This window comes from Haliotis rufescens, unplaced genomic scaffold, assembly GCF_023055435.1.
Source record: "Haliotis rufescens isolate VD_foot unplaced genomic scaffold, xgHalRufe1.0.p SCAF_13, whole genome shotgun sequence".
Taxonomy (NCBI): domain Eukaryota; kingdom Metazoa; phylum Mollusca; class Gastropoda; order Lepetellida; family Haliotidae; genus Haliotis; species Haliotis rufescens.
In genome coordinates, this window is record NW_025963813.1 from 11,228,362 (window position 1) to 11,240,877 (window position 12,516).

The window sequence follows — 12,516 nt, forward strand, 5'->3', positions numbered from 1 at the left end:
ACAATGGTATGAGAATCTATACCGGAATGTCGCCTTTACAGTAATTAAAGAAGTTGTTATCCATAACTTGTGTCTAGTTTGTCATAACAACGACGATGACCCGAAGACCCGTGTTCCAATCTCCACATGGGTACAATCTGTGAAACCCATTTCGGGTTCCCCCGCCGTGATATTGCTGGAATATTGCTAAAACCATACTCGCTAACTCTAGTCGTTGATGCTTTTCTTTGTAGCATACGCGTGCCATGTAAAGACATTTTTCGAAAAGGAGAAATGTTATAAATATTGTTACTACACCTTACCTATTAGAACTGAAATAATGTGAGAAAGATGCTTTACTATTCTTGCTTGAAATGGTCTTCTCGCGAATGTGCCGTTGCGTACACACATGGCGTACAAAGTCAAGGACGAAAGTGAGGGAAGTTATTCTAAATGGCAATGATGAAACCTTTGATCGAACAGCAGACATTCAGTATTATTCAAGTCTGTTGTATACTGGGTCAGTTTGACTATGCTGCCCTATGATTTTGTTTATGACCAAAGTCATGGTACTGGCGAAAACCTCAACATTACACCTTGAAATACACAGGAAACAGGACCCGTGAAGATCCGGGGTAGAATGGGTCTTGAGCAACCCATGCTTTCCATAAAAGGCGGCTATGCTTTTGAGAGGCGACTAACGGGATCGGGTGGGCAGGCTCGCTGACTTGGTTGATACATGTCATAGATCCCAATTGGGTGGATCGATGCTCATGATATCCATCACTGGATTCAAATTCGATTATTTACAGACCGCCGTCATACATTGCTGAGTGCGGCGTTAAACAACAAACAATTAAACAAGCAAATTTAATTCGTTAATTAACTCCCTCACTCGTGGTGACAATACGTCCTTGAGACACATACCTGGCCACTATTGTCTACGATGTGATTTGTGAACACGCGACGAATATAACGTGGACATATAGATAATTGTGGCCTTTTCTGTCATTTGATATTAGCAGAGTTTTTAAACCGAATCAGGCTGGCTGAACGTGTGGAATCCAGGTCATTGACGTTTGACTTGTCGGACAGCATAACAAACGGTAATTTATTACTTGCCCGTTGAAGATACCACAGTTTTATAACAACAAGCTGGTATTACACAGTGTTTCATAGCAAAGCGCTGCTAATATACCGCGGGAACGGGTTTCACTGACAAATATTGAAAACTCACAACAGCCCTGGGTTTATTCAATGACATTACGTGTAGAGATGATAGATCGCTGTGTTAAGAAATAAAGTTTGCTCTACCCCCATGTGTTGTGTAATATAGTGTAGTTTTGCCTTGAACTATTATAGTTAAAGCATGAGGGCGCTAATTATCTATGGAAAAGTATGCCGCCATCTTGGATGATGATAAAATAAACTTACGGCAGATAAAATAATAATGGGCTATTTCTGTGATATCTCTCTGATGTGTCTCATTGAAATATTTCATCCACAAGTGTCTCTGTGTGTGGTGTCTCTCTGTTGTGTCTCTTTGCAATATATCATCCACACGTGTCTCTGTGTGTTGTGTCTCTTTGAAATATTTCATCCACCCGTGTCTTTCTGTGATGTCTCTCTGTTGTGTCTCATTGAAATATTTCATTCACATGTGTCTCTATGTGATGCCTCTCTGATGTGTCTCATTGAAATATTTCATTCACATGTGTCTCTATGTGATGCCTCTCTGATGTGTCGCATTGAAATATTTCATCCAAACGTGTCTCTGTGTGTGGTGTCTCTCTGATGTGTCTCACTGAAATATGTTATACACACGTGTCTTTCTGTGATGTCTCTCTGATGTGTCTCACTGAGGTGTTTTTATTCACCGAGGTCTCTCTCTAAGGTGTCTGTCCGAGGCGTCTCAATGACCAGTGTGTCACTGAGGTGTATTGTAAACTATAGTTAAATGCCGCGTTGGACAACATACAGTCACCTACATTCTTCAAAACCATCGCCACAACACTTGAAATTTGTATCTGGCATCAATTCGAAGACACCGGAATAAGAATACATGTACAGAGCAGTGTACCTGAGTTTCGGAATAAATAAGTAATTTAGGCAACTGAAAATAAAGTGAGATTTTGTTCGCATGCGCCTTAAAACCTATACTCAGTATATGTGCAATAAAAGGGAACAAGCACTGACCTATATCTGTGATTGTTAACGTGGCGTGTAGATCAAAGACGTTAGGAGCCAGCATTATTCAGAAATCGAGTATTTGAGTGATTTGCTTCATTCACGAAACCATTTAAGTTCTGTTCATAAGACACTGCGCTGGCTTCAAGGATAGACACACCCTGACCTCTCTAACATAATAGAAGGCACAATGCTATTATCACATAGTGTTAGCTTCTATTTTGTTACCTACTAATGACCACATTACCTGATGTGCTGATAATGATCCGCGTCATTCGAGAAGACATGGCCGTGCGCAATTCGAATAAAACTCGCGATCTCAGTTAAGAATATCCAGTAATCGATATAACACTCAAGAAGTACAAATCATTTCTACGATATGATTGCGTTAGGTTATTATTTTTATTTTTTACATTCATGTTTCGAGTAATATTTCTACTTTTTTTTACCATTGCCTCAACAAAATCTAGCACTTATAATTGGCTGTTCCAAATGCCTCCCTTACACGACAATGTTGACCGGCGTCAAGGTTTCTGTGAGGGATCCAATCCTAACGAAGATAGTCACAGATAGCATAATTATCTGTGTCCAGCAAACATGTATAAAAGAGGGTTTTGATTTGACGTTGAGAGAACACAAGTGGCCGGCACGAACACGCTTTACATCAACATCACTGCAGACCTTTTTCCGCCATGAAGTTTTTCACCCAAGTGCTGTCGTTTCTTCTGTCAGTCCTGGTGGCTTCTCACGCCAACAACATAAACACGGTGAGTTGATCCCTTTTTCCTTAAATGGTTTCAGGGGTAAATTGTGGGCCAGTGGTCAGACGCGTCGTAATCTGTTGTGCTTAGTTGCATCCCTTTGCTACTTGGATCCGTTTGATTCCCAGATTCGCTCCGATTATGATCCTTGGTCTCTCAGCGCAAAGTTATGCATTCATCAACATCATTATGATGGGTAGTCTGGTGTTCAATGCCGCACTCACTAATATTCCAGTTGTATGACGATAGCCTGTAAATAAAACGACAAAATCATTTCCATAACCAATAGAAATCTCTGCATAAAGTTGAGTCGATAGTACGATTCCGACTAAATCATGAGCATGTGTTTATGAATCACTATCAAATAGTGATGATACCAGGTGTTCGCAAAAAGGTGAGCGTATCCTGCCCCACCGGTGACACCCGTCACAAACACATGCAAATGCATGTCAATACTGAAAAAACACGGGAGCATATGATACAATTCAAAATAGGGAATTGCATAGGGCATAATCTAGCCTGGACCGGTGATCCGGTGGTCAATATTGTTGAACCAAGAACCACGCCCCCTGAGTACAATGACACTCAATCAACCAAGTCACCGAGCCTGACCACCTATCCGTTTGGCCATCTCTTACGACCAGCATACGTTGCTTGGACCAATTCTTACACGGAATCCCACGAGGGTTAAACTAAAATATTATCAAGACGAACTCTTCCACGTCCTTGCTTAAAATAACTGAAGAAATTGTCAGGGTGCACCGAAGAGCAAATATAACGGTTTCAAATGGTGACATAGTGTGCTTAAAAATCTTATTGGCATCCACCTTTATATACAACTTATCAACTTTGTCCGTCATAGGTTTCTGAGTCGGCCATGTTGAACATGTTCGGGTTTAGAAGGGAAAAGGAAAATATTTTGAGCTTTGTACCATTTTCTTTCTACGTAATCACAACTATGCGGTTAGGTAGCCTTCTGCTTAAAGGGTTCGCTCGTCACGCGTCAGACCCCGTTTCGATGTCCCTCGTGGGTAGAATGTGTAGAGCCCATTTCTCGTGTCCCGCCGTGATATTGCTGGAATATTGCTAAAGGCGGCGTAAAACCATTTTCACTGGTAATCATACCATTGGGGTAAATGCGGGTATCGTTTAAAGTTACAAATAGCGAATTCACGCCAGTGTTTACTCAAGTAGCTTATCAATATGCTACTCATTTGGACATAAACGATCAACAGATACACAATTATTACGGAATAAAAATACAGAAATAATGAAAACAGGAGATTAAGCCTATTATTAGTGGGGATTCCATTGTTAGAATGAAAACAATCAACCATTAGCAAGCTCAACTTTGAATCTAAACTGCCGAGCAAAAGAAAGGATACATCTATATTGGGTGGTGGCTAGAAAGGCAAGAAACAAGAAAAGGTTATTCGATGGTGATGGTTTTGATGCGAGGCTCAAAGTTGTGTTCCGAACTTTAAGGTTGCAGTGTTTCGGCGACTGCTTTCAGACAAATAACATTTTGGTAACGTTTGCATTTTTTGGCCAAATCCAATCATCAAGTGTATGCTTACTTTTGCCCGGCAGGTTACTTTATAAATAACCATGAGAAGTGAGTAGTGAGTGAGTGAGTTGGGTTTTAACGCCGCATTAACAGTATTCCAGTTGTATCACGGCGTGTCAGCTTCATTTGCAAGGAAAGCCCGAAGTGATGCAGGTCTCAGACGTTTACCACGTCGGTGAAACCCACGAGCTCCTGTGCGGTGCTGACAAACCCAGAAACATAATCGCGGCGAACCGGGACGCAAATCTGCTGAGCGAATCGCGGCGCCTTAGACGACTGGGCCACCCGTGCCCCCGATGAGTGAGTTAATAAACGTAATGTTCATACGAATTTGACCAACATGGTACTTTTTGTAATATATTTGTACCTCTCCTTGGCGTTTTTGCTGGAAATGGCCAGATGTCCACAACGTATGTTAAGAAAATTATGTATGGTGGAGATATAAAGTATAACAATAAGACCAAAGTAGCTCCAGTCCACATTCAGTACCTGACATACATGTATCTTTATTTAAGACTCAACAATGGTATTAATACTTTAGTTACATGGTGTATCCCAATGACTGAGCATCGCCTAGTCTAGCTGTTCTGTATCACACACGACCGTTCACCGTCAGTACTGCCAATTGTTGTAGTGCGTACTTTCTGGTGTGTGTTGTGAGAGTAGACAATAGAAACAGATCGATTGTTCCTGGTATAATCTTCCATTGTATAAAGTAACTGAAAGGCAGTATACACCCATGTTTCATGGTGGTTCAAAATGAAACACACAAGAAATTGTTATTCGATGGTAATGATTTGATACGGGTGCCATAGTTAGGTTTTGGACCCAAAGGATGCAGTGTTTCGGCGACTGTTTTCAGACTAGTATCATTTTGATAACGTACGGTTTGGGTCAAATTCTGTTTTCAAGTGTATATTTCTTTTGCCCAGCAATTTGACTGAAAACGATTAAGTTTTTTTCAAATATGATATAAAGTAACTCGAACTATATCTGTGTGAAGATCTTTGTGATTCTGTTCTCGCAGCAGCAACAGCTATTTACAACAGTAGATGACCCGTGAAGATCAGGGTTAGATTTTTTCAGAAAACCATGCTTGTCATAAGAGGCGACTAACGGGATCGGGTGGTCAGGCTCGCTGACTTGGTTTGATGCATGTCATCGTGTCCCAATTGCGTGGATCGATGCTCATGATATCAATCAATGGATTGTCTGGTCCAGACTCGATTATTTACAGACCGCCGTCATATAGCTGGAAGATTGCTGAGTGCGGCGTTAAACAACAAAGCAACCAACCAACCAACCAACCAACCAACATCGCCTTCGCTGTTTTATATAATACACGACTGTTCAGCGTGATTTCTGCCAATCAAATACTATTTTTCTTTTGTGCGTTAGCGAGCTCCACGTCACAGTGGAGAAGAAAATAAGGGCAGATGCGGAATCATATCGATTGTTCCTGGTACAATCTCCTGTTGTATGAGGTAATCGGGAGCGAAGTCGTAACATGTACACTTATGGACAAGACCATTTTTGTGTTAACTATCGTCTCTTTTGCACCGAGTGTCAGCTTTGCGTGAAGGGCGGTGGTGTCTCTTTTCGGAAATTGTGATAAAGAATAGATTGAAAGCAACTAGGCCATCATCGTGGGGTGTGAATGGTTATTATAAAAATTAGATAATACGTAGAAATAAAATACTTTGAAGTAAATCGGTTCAATGACGACTGGGGTAAAAAAAAAAGTTATAACAACATGACCCCTACGATGTTTGAAATGTATTAATGTGTCCCCATGTGTAAACGGCAGGTAAAACGAAAGCATACACTTGCAATTCAGATTAAGTAACCCACTAGACTGAAAACAGTTGCCGAAACACCGTAAGCTTATAGTCCAAAACACCACAGCGTTTCCTGTATCAAATACACCATCAAATAACCATTTCTTGTTTGTGTCATTATCAGCCGCCATCAAACATGGGGGTATACTGCCCGGCAGTTTCCAATAATCCAGGGACCCGTGAAGATTCCGGGGTAGAATAGGCCTTCAGCAACCAATGCTTGCCGTAAAAGGTGACTGTGCTTGTCTGTAAAAGGCGACTAACGGGATCGGGTGGTCAGACTCGCTGACTTGGTTGATGCATGTCATTGATCCCAATTGCGTGGATCGATGCTCATGATATTAATCACTGGATTGTCCGGCCCAGACTCGATTATTTACAGACCGCCGTCATATAGCTGGAATACTGCGTTAAACAACAAACCAACCAACCAATAATCCAGGGTATATACATTGCAGGTGTTGGGGCTGTCCCAGGCGGTGAGCCCCCGTCAGTGTGGAGCGAGTACCCCGTGTATGTGGGCTGTGTGCAGGTGGAGGGCAGCTCTGAGGGTGGACGAGACCTTCTGTAACTTCCTGGACTATGAGTAAGTATATGTCGGTGCGTGCAGGCATGGAGTGAGTGAGTGAGTATGGTTTTACGCCGCTTTTAGCAATATTCCAGCAATATCACGGCGGGGGACACCAGAAATGGACTTCAAACATTGTACCCATGTCGGGAATCGAACCCGGGTCTTCGGCGTGACGAGCGAACGCTTTAACCACTGGGCTACCCGACCGCCCCTGCAGGCGTGGACATCATCGTAGAAATAACAACAAAATAATATGAATATATGACACGTTTTATGGATAGCAACTTCTTTTATTCTTTGCCACGACGTTTCAGAGTAACTTGCTCCTTCACCTGGTGAATGCTAAATAAGAGCATGACGTACTTCTGACGTCGTGATAAAGAATAAAAGAAGTTGGCTCCATAAAAAAATATTCATGTATTCATGTTCTTAACTTCTACGACCGCCTCCGTGGTCTAGTGGTAGAGCGGAAGGTCCTGGGTTCGATCCCGGGCCGCGTCATACAAAAAGACGTTAAAAGATTGTACTTGTTGTTACCCTGTCTGGCGCTCGGCATTAAGGGGCTAAAACAAGGACTGGTCGGCTCGGAGTCAGTATACTGTGTCTGAGTGGGGTATTCATGTTAAACTGCGGCATGGTATCTCAGTGAGCTAGCACTATAAATCGGCATCAGTCCGGACTAGTACAAGCAGCCACACACACACACATACACGTGCATGCACGTCGCTATATAAGTGCAATAATCTTGAACGCGACGTTAAACCCAATTTCACCTCACCTCACCTTAACTTCTACATGCCTATTAAAGACAACAAAATAGAAAAAGAAAGAAAATAAATACTTGTTATCAATTTATAACATTCTAGTCATCTATTTCGACTTCTAACGACTTATTCTGCCCCGATCCTTCCGCAGATCCGGGTTAGAATAGGTCTACGATCAGCTACCCATGCTTGTCGTAAGAGGTGACTAACGGGATCGGGTGGTCTGGTTCGCTGACTTGGTTGATGCATGTCATCGTATCCCAATTGCGTAGGTCCATGCTCATGAAGTCAATCACTGGATTATTTACAGTCCTCCGCCATGCAGCTAGAATATTGCTGAATGTGGCGATATATATATATATATATATATATATATATATATATATATATATATATATATATATATATATATATATTATTATACCATTCACGTGTGTTAGAAAAGAAATCATAGAACACTTAACACAACTGCTGCAGAAAGTTGCTACAGTGGGGTGAGTGTGGAACATAATTTTAGTACTATCACGGAAGAAAGACAGACATAACGCAGGTTCTAAGACGCTCGTCACCTTTTGCAATCCCACGAACACGGAAACGGTGCTGACAATTCAACAAACATAATCAGGGCGAATCTGAATTCGAACCCACTATCACAGGCTCCTGGCATGTCCAAGGGACGCAACACACAGCCAACTCCGGTGTTTTAGACGACTGGACACCCGTGCCTCCTTTCTGGTCTTAAAATGGGAGCGATAAAATATTTGAATACAGATCGAATTCTGCTGGTTTATGTTAATGTTTGAGACCCATGAATCCAACCCGTGATCATATTTTACAGTTTTGTTAAAAGGAATACTTGTCATTGATACTACTCAAAAGAAAATAAAGAACACCCTTGATCCCACGTTTTTACAACCCTGTACAATACCACGTCGACAGGAATCTAAGGGGATACTGTTTCCAATAAAAAAAAATAATATTCCTATAATTATCATATATAGACCACCATCACTCAAGACCGCCTGAAGAATTCCAAACAAAAAGAGCTAAACATTTTGCCAATAAGATAGATAATTTCTCATGGTATCCATATTTCCACTAAATTCAAAATCCTTTACGTGTATATTATTGAGGTATTCGTTGGATGCTGTATAATTGAATGCTGTATAATTGAATGCTGTATCTTTGATTGGGTTGTTTGTACCTGTTGTTTGTAATTATTTTCCAGGGGCATTCCCTCGTGTATATTCCATCTGCACTGATCTTAACACTGTAATGGATATACATGTATAAGATCATACTTTTATTTTGATTTGGCAGGAGTACTAAGTCTTTTTTTAACAACCAAGATCCTTCATCTCACGATACGCGTCGTCACTACATGGTAAATTAGGGTTTCAAGTCGTTTTCATGACAGTTACATATTTTTTCAGAGTTAACCCGTGTTTGACGCCGTTATTAATAAACGCCAAGTCATCTAAGAACCGTTACTCCCCACTCCACCAACACCCTTGCTGTCACGACATTTCCGTTAAATAATGATCACCGTGGAGCTGTGAGGAGCTAATTATGTGAATATTGTACAAACACATGTGTATTACCCTAATACCACGCATCCAACGTTGAGTAATGAAATGGCGACACCCCCATGCGTTGACCATGAGTCGAACTTCCCGGAGACAATGCTAAGTGACAAGTAGAAGCACAGGGATTCATGAAAGGGAAAGCTATTAGCAGAAACAAAAGTAGGATAATGAATTTTCGGTTTGGAGATATTAAGAATCTGTATTTCCACCCAGGATATCTAAGAGTTTTCATAATGCTGAGTATAATTTCAGCCCGGAGCCAAATTGGAACAGAATCCATTATTTTGGACTTGGTCGTGTTCGTTGCCCTTTCATCAAAGTGATTAGAATCGCTGTGTGAATGAGGATAAGCTAGCTTTATCTCTGATAGTTTGGGTTCAATACTCGGTCAGTATACTCCCTCTTAATGAGGTATATATGAAACACGATCAAAAGTACGTCGGACATGATAGTGAACATTTACTTGTATTTTTACTGTATTTTTCTGTTGTTTCAAAAAAGCTGAACCGGCAGGAAACTATATATTTATTCTGACCAGGAATCCAAACGATAGTGTAGGGGGACTCTGTATTAGCGGTCAGTACATAATTAAAGCGGTATATATCTAACAATTAACAGTTACATGTTTTTGCGTGTAGCCTGACTCTAAATAGCGTATCTCTTATTATAATTTGTTTGTTTTATTTACGTCGCATTCAGCAATATTCAAACTGTATGACGACGGTCTGTAAACAATCGCGTTTGGACCAGACAATCCAGTGATTGATACCATGAACATCGATCTACGCAACTGGGATATGATGACATGCATCAATCAAGTCAGCGAGCCTGAACCCCCGATCCCGTTACACGTCTCTTACGACAAGCATAGTCGCCTTTTACGGCAAGCATGGGTTGCTGAAGACCTATTCTACCCCGGATCTTCACGGGTGTACCATACAAGTATAAATTTTCTATCTGGTTCTAATGAAACACTCCATACGATGGAAGGTAATAGCGTTGTTTGATCACCCCCAATGTGTGGGTTCCACTCTTCACGTGTACATGAAATGAATGGGCATGCCATGATATACCTTGAATACATGAGGATTCCGTTATTATCTCTCTACAACGTTTTCGAGAGATAACATGATGGCGTTGCTCTTCAATACTGACACAGATTCATGTCGGCGCGAAACATGGCGGACGATGATTGACGCCACTTCCGTGAATTTAAAAAATATTATAAAAATGTTTTTTTCTCTTTTTCAAATTATTGTTCTGGAAGACGTTACGTACATGACATTTATTGTTACAAATTTACAAATCTGAAAATGTGCTGTCAAAACATGGTGTGTGCATATTTCTTTTCTTTGCGAGGAAGTGAAGCATTTGACAATGGTGACTTCAAAATGCATTTCAAAAAAATACATTTCTGTTATTTGCTTTCATTTCAGCTGTCAGTGCCGCGAAGGGACGTCCTGTCAGCAGACTGGCAACATAAAACCAGGTCCCAGTAACTACCTCACCTACTCCTTCTACTGCCTTCCCAACGAATCCGGAAATCAGAATTAAGCGCGTGCCTACGGGTAAAGGGACGCAACTCCACAGGCTATTTTGTGTCGCCATCTTGTGATACGACGCCATATTTGTTTCGATTCGAACAATTTTGTCAGAGAACCATTCACACAAGATCATTTATACCCACGACTTTTTTTTATGAGTGAGTTAAAATTGTCACCGCATCGGCAATATTGCAGCCATTTTTCGTTGCCTTCTTTACAGATTGTAGTCTTCGTCACACTTTTTGCAGGTTGACATTTGTCTTATTTCATGGAGTATATTCAACGGCATCAGTGATGATTTGTGATATTTTTTTATGACGATTGTGACAGGCACACCAATGCTTCAGAGACACTGGATTTCTTTTGATTGCAAAATTCATATTTTACCCGTTGAAATTTATCTTCTTTAACAAACATCTTAATTTTGGAAAGAGCAATATCTGCGTGGAATGTCAAATTATCTTTGTAGTTAAAACTTAAACTGTTACGATAAGCGGTTTAACCATTTATGTTTATAAATGATATCGGAGATCTCACGTGTTAAATAGGATTAGTTGATACGTGCATATAATGGCTGACGAATGCACATGGTTGGGATAAAATAAATACTTATTCTGATTTCTTTTGAGTTTTGTATTCCTTCGATTCGTGGTACAGCTTTCGAGAGAGTTTCGTTCCCGAGATCCGCTCCTTAAACGATCGTAGCGCTGAGCATCGATCTGCGCAACTACGCTATCGCTACTGCCATACTTGAACGTAGACTTTGCCCTTCGATCGCTTTGTTAATACGGGCCCGGTCGTGAGGTATTGTTATCATGCCTTACAGAATGTAAGGATCCACGAGGTTTTGATAAATTTCCAAATACCCTTCTACACTGTACAAGTGACAACTTACATTTTAAAATAGGTCTTCAGTAACCCATTAGGGGTTGCCGTTAGGGGCGACTATGCTTGTAGGATCCGACTAACGGGATCGGGTGTTCAGGCTCGCTGACTTGGTTGATGCATGTCATCGCATCTCATCGCATCTCATCGCATCTCAGTTGCGTATATCGATTTTCATGTCAATAAAGCTGGAATATTGCTGAATGTGGCGTCAAACAACAAACACACAAATAGGTTAAATTACAACTGGTAACATATACCCTGCGATATTCGCACATGGAGCTTAAATAAGGTTCAAACTCACTCACTCAAACGATGACTTGGTTGATGATCGTATCCCAATTGCGTAGATCGATGCTCATGATGACAATTACTGGATTGTCTGGTTTAGATTCGAAGAATTACAGACCGCCATCATATCGCTGGAATATTGAGGGATGCGGCGTAAAACAATAAACACACAAACACCAGGATGCTGTAGTCCAGGAGTATGATCCAAATAACAAAGCAGGCTTCATGACCTCCAGGCAGTCGTGTCTTTTACATAACCATCCTGAAACTTGCATGAGGTCTTTCCTTTTTAAGCCGTCCCTTCGCTACTCGCCCGAAGCGCGGGATTCACATACAAATACGGTTTCACTGTATGGACTTACGATAATTAAAATTTGGTCAGAACCAAATACAAACCGACAACACAAAACTTTCCTAAAACTACCTATATTCAGCCAGACAACATTAATAGATATCAATAGAGTTCATTTGATCGTTGGGTTTTGGCAAGCTTTATATTGATATATGTTTACGTTAAGCCTGTCAGAGTTCTCATAAAGTGCT

At 40.9% G+C, this 12,516-nt stretch overlaps 1 protein-coding gene across 1 annotated transcript; it reads left to right on the forward strand.

Moving 5' to 3' along the window:
• Positions 1 to 2,766: 2,766 nt before the first annotated feature.
• LOC124139157 lies at positions 2,767 to 11,415 on the forward strand. The gene is made up of 3 exons (XM_046506187.2): positions 2,767 to 2,933; positions 6,791 to 6,918; positions 10,690 to 11,415. Exons 1-3 carry the CDS (start codon positions 2,859 to 2,861, stop codon positions 10,805 to 10,807), a joined length of 321 nt encoding a protein of 106 aa, XP_046362143.1. The 5' UTR covers positions 2,767 to 2,858; the 3' UTR covers positions 10,808 to 11,415.
• Positions 11,416 to 12,516: the final 1,101 nt, after the last annotated feature.